This window comes from Cheilinus undulatus, linkage group 4 (assembly GCF_018320785.1).
Source record: "Cheilinus undulatus linkage group 4, ASM1832078v1, whole genome shotgun sequence".
In the NCBI taxonomy this organism is placed as follows: Eukaryota; Metazoa; Chordata; class Actinopteri; order Labriformes; family Labridae; genus Cheilinus; species Cheilinus undulatus.
The window spans coordinates 2,343,174-2,358,319 of NC_054868.1; the positions used below are offsets into that span (position 1 = coordinate 2,343,174).

The 15,146-nt window shown below is 39.2% G+C and overlaps 1 protein-coding gene across 1 annotated transcript; it reads right to left on the reverse strand.

Moving 5' to 3' along the window:
• Positions 1 to 417: 417 nt before the first annotated feature.
• On the reverse strand, positions 418 to 14,422 carry rab1aa (RAB1A, member RAS oncogene family a). The gene is made up of 6 exons (XM_041785027.1): positions 14,241 to 14,422; positions 7,482 to 7,554; positions 7,236 to 7,331; positions 7,028 to 7,123; positions 3,694 to 3,825; positions 418 to 1,798 (listed from the first exon to the last, which is right to left on the reverse strand). The coding sequence occupies exons 1-6, from the start codon at positions 14,252 to 14,254 to the stop codon at positions 1,601 to 1,603; spliced, it is 609 nt and encodes a 202-aa protein (XP_041640961.1). The 5' UTR covers positions 14,255 to 14,422; the 3' UTR covers positions 418 to 1,600.
• Between the last annotated feature and the right edge of the window lie 724 nt (positions 14,423 to 15,146).

Here is a 15,146-nt window from a genome sequence, read left to right on the forward strand (position 1 = left end):
TTAATGGGTGAAAAGTGTCTCTTTTTTAAGGTTTACTAGAGGAATAATATTTAAAATTAAGACATAAAAGAGCCACAGAAAATCACAAAAGAACAACGTGTGGCTCTGTTGAGTATCACTGGTCTAGAGATAGAATGGAGATTGTTTTAAGAAAGTTTTTCCATATTTCCCGCCCCTATCGTAAGCTGCTTCTTTCTCTCCACATGCCTAAAATAAAGGTGGTACGTCGGTGTTGGGGGTGAAAATCCAAGCCAGTGTGTCAAACTGCAGCCTGAGAAAAGTAGGCCAAAGATCACCATTCCTCTCAGCTTATGTTGCACCGAAGAAACGGCTCAAACAAAGGTTGCACTCAGAGCGGACAACAAGTGTGACAAAGTGTGCAGAGTGAGGAAAAAAACACACCATGAGGACGAGCAGTTATCAAAGATCTCCTTCATTGTTTTAATAGTAGACATTGTGCCACAAAAATGTCATGTCCGCAGCCACAAATCACGTGCCGAGATTACTAGTTCCAGCTATTTATCATGTCATTCGCTTCACTTGCTTCTTCTCTACACAAATCACTTCTTACATTTATGTATAAATATATACAGTTTATAGATTATTCTCGAGCTGGGATGGTGATTTTTTCTCCTGTTGTGGTTGTGCTGTTGAGAAACATTAGCAGAGAAAAGAACACACGGCTGACGTCACGTCTCCCAATGTAGCACATGCTTATTGAATCATGGACACCAGCAGAGCACACAGAGCCGAATGGAAGGAAAGGAAGGTTTATATACAGGAATGTTATCATACAATTCTTTAAGAAGTCACCATATGAGGGGAATATGCCGACAACACAAGAGCACCGAAGGCATAAATGTCGTAAATCTCCTGCCGCAAAGGCACTGGCACGTGGTTTTTTTAAGGGGCGACACTGTGAAGTCGGAGCGGGTGACGTTAGCGGAGGTGCAGTTTGAGCCGGTCGCTTCATGACTGCGGCCGATCACATGCAGCCGGAGGAGCATGTGATCAGCTCTAACTAACATGCATGGTGCTGGTCTAAGCATGTGCTTCATTTGAAGTGCTCACTAATTCATACACATGGAGGAGATTGGGGCCAAAGTGGTGCTGCGTCTCACAGCCAAATGAAGACAATGTTGTGTTTTCTTTTTCTTTTTTTTCAACAGTTTTAGAAAAGTGACTCGTCTAACAAACTCAAAAAAAGGAAGAGCAGGGCAAACAATAAGAAACACAACAGAAGAAGAGAAGCTGTAGAGCACGTGTTTTCTCTCATTGGTTAACTTCACACGCTGTTAAAAACTGTTTACATTTACTTTTTTCCAGTATGAGTGTATTTTGGTAAAGTAAGAAAAGAAAAACAACCGCCCAGTGTTTTCTGTGAGGGGGGGGCTTACCGTCCTATTGCTGACTTAAAAGGGGGTGATGGGGGGGTCTGGTGTTGTAGCTGCACACACAATTACAAACCGGTCCGCTCAAAGTCTTCCTCTCTCTCTCTCTCTCTCTGGTCTTCTTTCCCTGTGGAGCATGGTAACATTGAGACTGGTCGTGGGCTCGGGTGGGGAGGGGTGGATTCAGGTCGTGGCTGTTCTTTCAGGTCTCAGCAGCAGCCTCCGGACGAGGTGTTGACCGGCTTGCTCTGGATCTTGACGTTGGACTTCTCCGAGGCTCCGGCTGTGGCCCCGGGGCCCATCCTCTTCTTGATCTCGGCTGCCATGGTCATGAAGGCTTGCTCCACGTTGGTGGCGCTCTTGGCGCTGGTCTCCAGGAAGGGGATCCCCAAGTTGTCTGCAAATTCCTAGAGGGGCCAAGGGAGGAGAGGGAGGAGTTAAATAATTGGAATTCCTTGATAACCGGTCAAACCGTCCGCTGAGGACAACCAGAAAGCTCCAAAAAGGATTCTGAGGGTGACTCAAACTCAAGTCAAGTGTTTCATTATTATCATTTCAGCCCTGCAGACGTTTACAGAACATTAAAACTGTGACGCTATGCAACATTAGAGAATCAAGAAAGCCTCTGCTGCTGCTGTATGACCCATCTGGGCCACCGTAAGCATGCCTACTGATGCAGAAGTGTATTATTTTGACCAAGAAAACCTCTGATGCCCATAAAAGATGGGACAGTTAAGAGATTTTGTTTTTTATGTCAAACAATTTAACCTCACAGCTTTACTAATGCAAAAAAAAAACTTTTTTTACATTCCACTGTTGTCACTTTACACCAATTTTGCCAAATTTTAACCAGTTTTCATAATTTTTTCCCAAATATTAACACATTTTTGCCATTTGACACTTATTTTTGTCATTTTTAACCCTTTCCACCACTTTCTTCTGCCTGTTTTTGCCACTTCTAAACCAATTCTTACCACAAAAGCCTGCTGACCCATTATTGCCACTATTAAACCCATTTTACCACTATGCCCAATTTTTATCGTTTTAACCACATTTCACTATCTATGCCCATTTTTGCCAGTTTGACCAATTTCTACCAATATCTGCCTATTTTGTCTTTCTCAGTTAGCATGATTTCTGCCAGTTTATATTGATTTTCTTCCCATTTCACCCATTTCTTTTCAGCCACTTTTTAATTTCCTTTCACCACTATTCATGCCCATTTTTTTGCCACTTCAAACCCATTTCTGCTACTTTTAAGATCCAACTTCACCACGTTTTCCACCATTTTTTGGCATTATTAACCCATTTTTAATTCTTTTTTTTAAACATAATAGATTTACATTTTAAGAAGGCTTTATACTACACAAATAATTTAAAAAAGAGATTTGTTTCATTGATAAAACTGGTTATTTTTTCAGGTCAAATATAAAATAAGGGTATCACAGCTTAACTTTACAATAGACCATGGTTTTGCTGACCTCCATGGTCCCCCCAGTCTGGCTGGGTCCCAGAAACCTCCTCCTATATCCCCCCTAATTGACGGCCTTGTCTCCACATGACTATTCTTGATTGTTCATGGCTGTGTTCAACCACTTTCAGGTACAGTGGGGGTCCCCGGTCTCTGGCACCTTTATTTTGGGGGTTATGGGATGGAAAGGTTGAGAACCACTGCTCTAAAGCCAAACAGTTCCACATGAACCTCTGGTTAAATGTGATCCAGAACCATGTGAGTTTAAAAACACTCTAATTCTGCTATGTAGGAATGAACCAGTGGTGAGAAATGAGCTTAAGTTTATAGTAACAACCATACATGCTACACACTGCAGCAGCAATCAACCACAACTAAACTACGACCAGCTGTAGAAACATTCAAAACTTATTACAATCCCTCATCATGGGATATGTAGATGAAGTTTTCCATTAGTTGCTAAAGTAGTCTGGGCCTTCTTTATAAGCTTTCTGAAGAGTCACAGCTGGTCAGTGCTGTCTATTGTTGAACAATGTAAAAATAAATCTTTATCTTTTTAAAAGCACATAAACGTGACTTCACCTTCTGAGGACTACAGCCTCTGCATCTGGACGTCTGCTCTACAAACTGAGCTAAACCGATGCCCAGCCTCCCTATTGACAAGTTTGTTCACTACGTGTCATATGATCTCTGTTCCTGAAAATCAGTCCCATTGGTCACCTTTTAAGTTTGCTGAACATATGCTGCTATGGAGCCTGTACCATCACATAACCATAACAATTACATGATCTCTGAGTCTCACAGTCATATGTCAACATGCTGTGTCCTCACCTTAGCCGTGGTGTAGTCCACCACCTTCTTCGTTGTGAGGTCACACTTGTTGCCTACTAGCAGCTTGTTGACATTCTCGCTGGCGTAGCGGTCGATCTCCTGTAGCCACTGTTTGACATTGTTGAAGGACTCCTGAGGACAGGAAGCAGAAAGAGAACATTAGAATGAGAAGCAACAACGGCTGCTGAAAGACTCACAGCTTCAGTTTTAGGTTGCCAACATCATCCATTCACCATCACTCTAGAAAAACAGCAGCAGGGCAGCAAAACATTTAAGGACTTTGCTTTTTTAAAAATAAATGAGTTTTATATATATATATATATATATATAAATAAAAAATGTGCTGAAATGAACTTGTATGAATCTCACGGTATGCTTGGATTCCAGTTGGAAAAACGTAAACACATATTTCAATGTTACAAGAAGAAAAGCATTATTCAAAGTAGGAATGCATGACAGGGAACTTATCCTATATCTGATATGCCGATATTTACAAAAAACATTTTTAGCAAATATTTCTAAAGCCTCGCTCTTTCAAACACACCGGTAAAGTCTTCATCTTGCTCTCACAGTGCACAAGATCGATGCATTTAGCATCAAAATGTCTACACTTTTCTTCCACCCCCCCAAGACAGTTAAGGGTCACCCCCATAATATTGTATGTATTGTACTGTATTGTATTTATTGATGTAAACTGAGGATTCAGTTTTGGTCAAGGAGGAGAAAAGAAGCTCTTCAATGACAATAAAAAGCCTTTAATGGAACTTTGTTTCTATCTATGAGTGCTCAAGTTGTCAGAAAGTAGTGTGGCTGTAAAATAAGAGACTATTTGTATATTGGGGCAATAAAGAACCTTTCAGAAATCAATTCTTAGTGGCTGGTATCAGAAGCACATTCCACCTGCTGATAAACCAAATATAAAGGCCTGGGTGGGGCTAAAAGCAAACAGGATGGTGCTGTTTTGACAAAGCGCTCGATGCGTGGCGTCTTGGCAGTTGTTCTGCTGTGATAAGACTTTTCAAATTTGCAGAGCTCACAGAGCACCACATGTTGTCTCTGTCTGAAACACTCCCTCACTTTTACGTGGGTGAGCTTTTAGCAGCGTGGGGAATCCAGACTTCATCTGGAGCAGGCCTCTCTCATCTACTTTACGTCAGAAAGTAATATCTGACAAATGTGAAGTTACACATTTTGATTTAAAAATATTAGCCAGGGCATTCCTTCTGCACCCAAACTGTTATAGAAAGAAGAAAGGGCATAAATTTAAAAGCTAAATAAAGTAAATTAAATGGGTAATAAGAAGGGAACTTAGCATGTTTGCTGCAGAGAGTAAAAGAATTAAAATCCCGTGGTGTGTCATTATTTATATGATGTCTTCATAGATGGCATAAGACATCCATGTGATAGAAAACTGAGGTTATATCTGACCTTTTATTGACGTTAATAACATCAGGATGTAGAACAAGATTTCTGATGTCGACACTGCTTTTTTAACGGCTGTTCTTCCTCATGAGTCAACTCATCATGACAAATTACTGATGATTACTCTGATCTTATCTTATCATAACCATGGAAGATTGTACTTTCACTTTCACGACTAAGTGATTAAACACACATTTACACTACTGCTCATTATCTCTGCCAGTGCTACTGTCAGCCTGGTAGTCGGTGCTATTTGCTCTGCTTAGTTAACTTTAATTTGGACATAGGTGTGCTTTTGTTATGTTGTTGATCTGTTTCTTAGCATTTAACCCTTAAACACTTCATATTTTATGTTTCACATTTGTTTGATGCTCTCATGTATTACCCTTAAATGCTGTTCTGTGAGCAATTTGACACTTGTGTTGTTGTTTTAGAATAAAAAAACATTAAACCTTAGAGCACACCTCTTTGTAAATTGCTTGGTAACTGTTGAACACTAAGTTGTAGACACTTACTTGTTTTTTCCTGTGAAAGCTCGGTGTTGTGCCTTTCTAAATATGTTCTTCATGCGTTCGTAGCTCTTACAGAACATTTTCTAGTGAGTCTGGAATTTGGCTGACTTCCTGGAGTCTTTGAGGACGGCGTTGTCATACACAAGAAGTGGCACGGTTTAGAAAATGTTGCTAACTTTTGAACCATAAGTCACAGACACTCCTTTTTTCCTCTAAAAGCTGACCATTTCGCTGTTTGTTTGTTACCGTCATTGTCTCCATAGCCCTTAAGGAAGCTGTTCTAGTGAGCCCGGAACTTCGGTGACTTTTTGGGGTCTTTAAAGATTAAATCCATAGCATTAGATCCAATAATAAGCATCTTTTGGTCCATTTTTAATCCATTTTCGATCATGTACTTTGGCTTTCTTCGGTGGGTAGCGCCATGTTTGTTGAGGGCAATGTTTACATGCAATGCATTGTGGGTAGAGGTGTCCTCCAATAGCAAGATGTTCTGTGTCTACTGCTTAGAGGGATGGCACAAATGAATCTAACTGCAGAAAAGCACATGGACTTTTTTTTGTATATATGTAGATATTTTAAAAACTGTTAGTCACAGAATGTTGATTTTTTCACCGTTTTGTCCCCAAGAGACGGAGAACAAGTCTGTGCATAGAAAATGCTTAGTCACTTTTGTTAACTGTGTTATGAATAAAAATATTTGAGTTTCAAATTCTGATTTGTTTTTGTCTTTAGAGTCCTAGAACTATTTCAAAAACCATTTCAAAAATCAAGTGACATTATATTCTTAAAGCCCAGGTTGTCCTGAACACAAGGATGTATAGAGCACCACAGGGTTGATGTTTTAAAGCTTTTTAAGACAAAAAGTCCAGACGAGACATGATGGTGAAAAAAATAGCTGTGAGCTCTAAGGGTTAAAGCTTATTCCCCCAAGCCCTCTGAAGTCCTGTTTGTTTGAGCAGTGAGTGCCCACGCTGTGCTTTCTTAGCCCTGGCATGGTTCGAGGAGGTGAGCTTCAGCACTGTAAGAGTAAGAGTCTGTGTCCACCGCTGCCCGTGCCTATAACCTCATTTTCAGAGCCTTGTTCTTCCTTGTTGCTATTACAAAAAAAATTAATTTCGTTTCTTCATTTTTATGCTATTTTCAGCTATTTTAAGGCTACTTTCAGCTATTTTTTTATCCTTTTCTGAGCTACTGAATGCCATTTTCAGCTACTTTTATCCCATTATAGGCCATTTTTATGCTATTTTCAGCTGTTTTTATGCTTTTTGCTATTTTCAGCAGTTCTTCCACAATTCAGCTTTCAGCATCCCCTCGCAATTTAGTACAGTTTAGTAACAGGATATGATGTGAGGGAATCCAGTGCTCTTGTAGAATTAACTTTATCTCTGAGAAGCACCGACCTGATCTGTCACATCATAAACTACTATGATGCCGTGAGCTCCTCTGTAGTAACTGGACGTAATGGTGCGGAACCGTTCTTGACCAGCTGTGTCCCACTGAAAAAAAAAAAACACACAAAGAAGAGCTCGTCACTCCTCACTGACATAAACATAGTCTAAACTTCGCTTCTTATCTCTACACTGTCCTATTACATCACAGTCTGCTTACAATCTGCAGCTTTATGGTCTTCCCGTCCAGCTCGATGGTCCTGATCTTGAAGTCCACACCGATGGTACTGATGTAGCTCTCTGTGTACGTGTCATCCTGGAGAGAAACAACACACAAACACCGATACAGGTGAGTCTGAGCGGTAGATAGGACACCTGCAGGGTCATAAACCATCACAGCGCTGACGGGGGAAGAAGAAAACATAAGAAGGCTGTTATGTAAGAACGCTGAAAAACAGACACTTACTGCAAACCGGAGAAGGAGACAAGACTTTCCAACACCAGAGTCACCAATCAGGAGCAGTTTGAATAAATAGTCACTGCAACGACAAAGAATGTTAAAAATAATGCACTGGTTTTCTCACAACACCAGAAAAAGTCCTCTTATAGAAACATTACCATGTTTGTCGGACTCATGCTCTATTTACCTGAATAAATGTTGAAACATGCTGCTTATTCAGATTCTTCTATCAAATATCCTCTCATCCCCATGACTTATCTGTCATCAGCTCACATACTGTACAATATCTAATGCTGGGTTGATGGTTTTGAGGGGTGTGTTCTGTTTGATGTCAATAAAATAAATCCTACATGTGATAATGCTAAATAATGTCAATTATTTAGATAATACTGCTGGGATTTGGCTGTTAAATCATAATCAAAGTAGCAAAGACATAAAGATCATGTCAGTACCCAGTCGGAATAAATAAATGCAGTAATAAGTCTGTAAAGTTAATCATGTTGTTTTATCTTTAAATAAATCAAAGAGAAAAATGTCATGTTCTCCCCGAGCATAAAGGGAACCTAAAATGTTGTTTCCCATCGTGAAATGATGAGAAACCTTTGAAATGTTGAATTCACATAGTAGTGGGCGATTGGGGGGGGGGTCATATCAAGATATTTTTATGTCCAGATGATGATCTTGATTTTATCGCGATTTTTCATTAAATCTCTAAGACAAATTTGCAAGTTAGTGACCAGAAAAAACCACCTTTCTCTGATTTTTATCTATTTCTTCTGCACCATCCTGTTGGCCAATGCATTATATGTGTGTGTATGTATATATATGTATATATGCAGAAGTCTTATTCCACAACATATTTAAGTTCCAAACATTTATTTTCCTGCATTCTGATCTATTCTGTCTTCTGGAACCAATTTCTAAATTTTCTGCACCACTTTAGAATTATTATGTGTAGGGCTGAACAATTTGGGAAAATAATCTAATTGCATTTTTTTTCCCCAATATTGCGATTGTGATTTAATACATTATTTCTTATGTTCCTTATCTCATGTATTTTCCAACAAAAACATCCAATAATTCATTTTAAACTATAAGCAACCCAAAATTAGATTAAACGAGGGCTGAACAATTTTGAAAAATATCTAATTTTAATGATTTTGACTCATTTTGCAAATTGGATATGAATTGTTGTATTAAAGGGAATGATAAATTCATATAATTCTCATATTTAACAAGAAAAACATGCAAAAATGAAGCGAATAGAACTTTTTTGTACACTATTCTAAAAATATGCCACTAGAATGATTGCATGGTATCTAATGCCTAATGTCTCTGCTGCAAAAAACAATTTAAATTGGTATTTTGACACAAATTTCAGGTAAAACAAATATTGCACCCTCTGCGATTTGAAAATTGCAGCAGGCCATATTGCGATTTAATCTGATTTGCAATTAATTGCCCAGCCCTAATTATGTGTGTCTTCATCTGTGTTTTAAAGTCTACTTTACTGTTTATTAAGCACATTTGGACACTTTGATTTGCATTTTAAAGTATATGATCTTTAAAAAGAATTCCTGCAGCTGAAGCTTTAAACAAGTAGCCTGTTCATACAGTATGCAATTTAACATCACATTTACTTCAGCCTTGTTTACAGACTGCCAAATAAAGAAAATATAAATATGACACAAATTTGATGAATTTTTGAGACATGTGGTCATGCAGTTAAGTAGTGACTGTATGTTATTTTAACATAATTTTGATTTTTATTTAAAAAAAGGTTGTGTATACGTTGATTTACTGCTCTGAATGAGGCTGTGATGAGCAGTGATATAAAGGTGTCACACTGGCACCTGCCTGCTACTTGCAATGAAGGAGAGAATAGGAGGATAGGGAAAACTGGCCAAAGAAATGCATGTAAATCAACGATTTTACTGTTAAAAACATTTTCTAATAATGATCCATGTCTGCACCTCGCCAACATCACCGCCTCCCTCCGTAAAAGACGCTGATGTTATAACATTTCACCTGTGACTGTGTTATCCTGACGTTTACTTGCCAGGTGGAAAGGCTTGTAAATAACTAGGAAAATAATAATTGAAAGCAAAACAATGTCGACTGTAACTGTTATAACAGTAGGCTACCTGCCTCAGACACACTTTACTCCGCTGACCGCGGTATGCTTCATCTCTCTTCCCTGTTTGAACCTCTGCAGACCGGAGGACACTGTCTTTAAGGCTTATCAAAAAAAAACGCTTTACGCTTTGTGGAGATTGTGCAAATAAATATTTTTTTGCACACTAATGGTTCAGAAAACCAAGACAGAGCTTCATATAAGAGCCTAAATCTTAAGTTTCACTTTTAGCGTGAGTCTCTGCTGCATTGTGGACTGGGGGGGGGGGCAAAGAGCGAGAAGTCGTAGAGCCGATCCTACAAAACAGATTAAGCAGATCGCCAATACATTCTATTTCTTCACGATCTCAGATCGTCTTATCGTGCACCCCTAAGTTCACAGTTGCTGAAACTAAGTTAAAGGCAGCAAATGATGCACAGGCATGAAGTACCAGATGAATTCTTATTGACCCCACCCACCAGGCCACTGAAGCTGAGTTTTGAAGCCAATCTGCAGTGGTCTCCATATTGAAAACGTTTCTGAAACTAACCTTAGATCAACCTAGAAACAGGCAAAGAGGCAGAGCTGATGTGGGTCTTCAGTATGGCTGAACAATTAGAGAAAATAGTCTAATTGCGATTTTTATTTTTAGATTCCTCATCTTATTTATTATTGAACAAACATAAGTAACAAATCATTCAATATTATTGTTTATTGTTTATTAATTCGGATCCCCATTAGCTGTTCCCTGGAGCACAGCTAGTCTCCCTGGGTCCAGGCTAAAAACAAAAACATTTAAAGTCATATCAAATACACATTTAACAACACAAGAAAGCACCACAGTCTGTGCAGACCTAGTGTCCTACAAATATGATGTACTGAGGTGTTTTTAATTTGATTTTTAAAAAGACATTTTTGCGTTAGTTTAGTCAGTTGGACTGGTGAGAAATTCCTTCCTTCACTGCTCTGTACTCTACTGTACGTTTCAGGAAATGAATGTTTGTTTGTGAAAACTGTCCATTTGTTGCCTGTCTAGTGTTATATCTAAACCAGTGGTTCCCAACCTGGGGTATGGGGACTAATTTAACAAGATTAAATAAGCTTAAAGTGTTGTTTTTTTTTTTTTTTTTTTTTTTTTGGAAACCATCAGTTGTTGGTAAATAAAAGCTGATTAATGAACCATCAGCTTTTAAACTGATATTAATCACTTTGAAATCAAATGAATAATTGAACATTTCTGGACTGTTGACCGTAGGATGTAAAGAACCTCACAATGCTGTTAACAAAAAAAAAACATGGACAATTTAGTTGTAAAACAAAAACTAAATGGTCCTACTCCATGTAAATGTCAGAGACATGGGCTGAAACTCTATATCTGAGAGGATTTTTACTGTTTAGTGCTCTACATTTACTTTGCAGCTCTTTTAAATCATTAATAACTACAGTAAAACCTTGATGACAGGCCCTGGCCATGATCTACTTCAGTTGTAGTAAAGACCCTGCCTTTATTTGGGTCAGGTCTTCAACTGTTTTGAACAGAATGTGTCCACAGCAAAGACAGGAAACTAAACCATATAGAACATTTGACTGTTGGTGTCAAATACAAATCTCTATGTTGATCCTTTTTAGTGAGATAGTCTGTCAGTGGTAGAAAAACCTCAGCTAACATAATCACTAATGAGCATCGTAGGGCTCCAAGGAGCCGTAAACACATCAGGATGTCTTTGTAGTTTAAAGCGTGTGACATAAAGCTCACCAGTGTGCTCCCAAACCTAAAAATCCCTACTATTATTTCAATAATAGATTAGTAATATCAACCTTGGTCCATTCATGATGTCTTCAACTACACTACCCACAATCCTAGAGTCTCACAGAGATGTCACTGATTGATGGAGCCCACTGTTACTGTGGAAATGTCACCACACTCTCAAACTTTGCTGGCTGTTGATGAAAATACACACCACACTACACACCGTATGAAACAGTACAGATTTCTACACTATCATCAGCAAACAACACAATAAACAGACATTTAGAGAAGGTGCATGTACGTCAATAAAGCTTGGATTAAGAGAAACATGATGAATTCTGGGATTTGTAGTTCCTCTACTCATCCTTTGCCTAGGATTTAAGTTGGGACAGGCTTTATACGTAACCAATTTTTGGTACTTTTGCCCTTTGTTCCTCTTTTACCAATTGTTGCTACATTTTAACCTCTTTTCACAACTTTTCTGCCAATTTTTTGGGGGGCTTTTTTTTCTTCTTGCTGCTTCAGCCAGAATTAAAACAAGCTGATGTTTTACATAAAGATTAAAAATATGCACTGACATAAATCATATCAGAGATAGGTTAAGAATGTAAAGTCCACCGTGGTCTAACTGAATGAAACCACGTCAAACAGAGCAGGCAGGGATACGTCTGTGAAAGCAGCGATGGATCAGGAGACTGTCAGACTGATTTTGTTATTATAACGTTGCGCCTTTTGGCTCTGGCAAACTTTCAGCAGTTTTCAACGCCTGCTTACAATCAGTGCTCTGCCTGGTATTAGCCGTTGACTCGGTCCTGATGCCCGCAGCTGAGGCTAGTGGCTGTGGCCGCTTTGTTTTAACATCGTTAGCATGATGACTCTTAAGTGACTTATAAGATCCATCAAGATCTTCTTTCTACTCTTTGCGACCTTTGCAGGGCAAATTCTACACACACGGTCGTGTTATCCTCCCTGTAAATACTGAATAACGCCACCGTGTTGTTAGCATTTTAGCACAGGTGCTGCTGCTTCCTCTTCTTCTCTGGTGCTTAACAGCGGGTCGTGTACTGCGGCGCCACCTGCTGTTTTGGAATGTGTAGTCTCGTAAGAAAGACAACAAACGCCAGCTCTGCCGTGCTGACAAAAATATATAGCCTATGTTATCGGGACTAGTTGTCATGATATCGGACTTATCGGAACGACGTAATAATTTCCTGTTATCGGCCCGATAATCATTGGCCTGATAGTTATTGTGCACCCCTAGATTAATTGCTTTATTAGCTTCATATCAGTACAGAAAGAGACGATCATGTTTTGTTAAATAAGTCTGGACACCACCTTCAGATAATTTTCTAGTTTATGGGGTTGCTAATAACTAATACCTCTTAAAATGTGGGAATTATATTCATAAAACCAAACAATCCAAATATTTAACTTTGGCACAATTAGTACCACGAACGTAGCGACAGGCACTGAGCATTACAGAAAATATGATTTAAAACTTTCAGCTCATATTGATTTAACAAAAATGAAGCCGTATTTACTGCAGCAAATATTTATTTATTTCAGAACAACCCCTGTTGACGCTAAATCGCTTTGGTAATCCCTTGGAAGAATCTCGTTTTTGCTGTTGCTGTATGGGAAGTTCCACCCACATTCATAGCTACAGTAGACGCCCAGGAATAATGTTGTATCCACCTTATTTACTTACATCTTACAATACAAACGACGTGAAAATGTGATTACAAAAATATATCAATATTAACAAATTCAAGGTGAATTCATATCGAAACAACTGTCGTTGTTTGTTAGCATCTATCGTTAGCTGCTGTACTAAAATACATGTATTTAACGTACTTCCGCTTTAGCACCGGAAGTTTCGCCCATATTCAGATTTACAGTAGCGGCCCCAGGAATAAGGTGGACAGGAAAGGGCCAAGAGGAAATGCCTCTACACTTCCTTTTCCCTGTCTAATATAGAAACCAGGTTGTTGATTCTACACGTTTCTTTCATTTTCTTTTTGTACTTGTATTCTAATCTCTCTGCGGTTGTAAAATCATGGCCTGCTTTTCTTTTCCGGGTCAAACATTCCAGTTCAAACCAGTGAAATATCCGGGATAAATGTTATTGTGAGTTGAGTGTATCCTTACATCCCTATCTATCAGACACAGTGAGTTTAGATGGGTGTCACCTTGGGAACAGGGTGAGGGATTTTCTTGTTAACCCAGCATATCAAAGCTTAAACGACTAATCGATTAGACAAAACGATCCCTAGCGAAATAACTGAACAGTTGTATCTTTGTATTGTGTAACACATAGACGGACATTATTACCTAACTAACTCCACATCGGGAGAAAATTTACCAACTTCCTGTTTGCGGTCGAATAAAACACCCTTAATTTGTAGTTCAACCAAAAGGAATCATTTCAGACACCTTTATTTTGCTGTTGTTTACAGAAATGACGGTGACCCCAGCTGTCACTCCGTCTCTAATGAAGCAACTATCTCAATAACAAAATCCTCAACAGTGTCAGGTAACGCTACGTAGCTGATCGGTTAGCCTACTAGCCGTTAGCTTCTTCTGCTACTTCCATTTAACTTTCAATGCGCGAGCGAACAAACGTCGCAGGCGAAATACGAATAATTCGTCGATTTGATTGGTGTTTTACAGTCAATAAAATGCCGGAAAAGATGGGTATGGTGTTCAACATCAACGCTGTCACTTTATTATGCGTACACCCTGCCACAGCCATCAGCTAGCAGCGAAGACAAAGCAGCTGACGTTCATTTTGTACACAGTCTACCGGTCCGCCTGGCTAGCTAACGTTAGCTTAGCTTCCCCGGCTAAAGCTGACAGCTCACCAGGACCTGTCAAAAAAAGCGACGTGAAAATCCGCACTTACTATTCGGGATTCATCGTTGACTACAGGTGATGAACTGCTGTTACTGTGAATTCAGCTGGATTCCGTCGCAGTTTAACCTGAACGTTGGTCTCGTAGTGAAGAAAGACACCGTTTATTTGTCAAGAACTGGCTAAACTGGTTGTCGCAACCAGAACAGCATAATCGAATCAAATATGGCTGTCAGCAATACCTACCCGGAAATGCCAGGGCGCAGGAATCATGGGTACTGTAGTCTTTTGGCGATGGGCGTTTTCACAGCCCTTTCAAACCAAAACATCAAAGACAACATACGTTTTTTTCTTTAACTAATAAAATTAATTTAATTTCAAGTCAGTTCAGTTCGGTTGACTTTATTGACATGTAAAACATCTCTGCGAAATCAATGTACAAATTAATTCTGATTAAAATAGCACATATAAAACTTGGTTTTCTATGTGTTTATATATATATAAACTTAAAACAAAAAGTAAGGCAATTTGTTTTTGGTAGATCATTTCTTTGTTGTAACAATGCTTCTTGGTAATAAATCTTATACCGTTGGAAAGCCTGTTTATTTCCCTTTTAAATGATGCCACATTTGTAAGGATCATGCATTTGTGGGATGAGCAGCAGAGCTGAGTATGTGGGTTGCGCCCATGAAAAATGTGCCAAATTTTCTCTGCCAGTGCCAAACAGCTGATTTTGCTGTTGCTGTTGACTCTTGTTTTGAGCTTCTGGTACCCCCAGGTGCTGTGAGCGTGAGCCCTGCTACAGTGGTCAGTAGATGTCTGCTTCAAGAATCGGCATGCCACGTTTGACTGATCTGGATAGGGCCCGTCGGTTGGGAAACTTCAAGCTGGTGTTCTGTAAAACCAAGTTACGGCATTGTTTGGAGTGAACCCTAGTACCATCACCAAACTGAAGGCC

Bases quoted from the DNA above. Each gene is read 5' to 3' on its own strand.
- rab1aa (XM_041785027.1), bottom strand. The intron at 7,332-7,481 runs GTAAGTGTCTGT...GTTTCTCTCCAG, and splicing joins GTCTCCTTCTCCGGTTTGCA to GATGACACGTACACAGAGAG. The intron at 1,799-3,693 runs GTGAGGACACAG...TGGCCCCTCTAG, and splicing joins TGGACTACACCACGGCTAAG to GAATTTGCAGACAACTTGGG.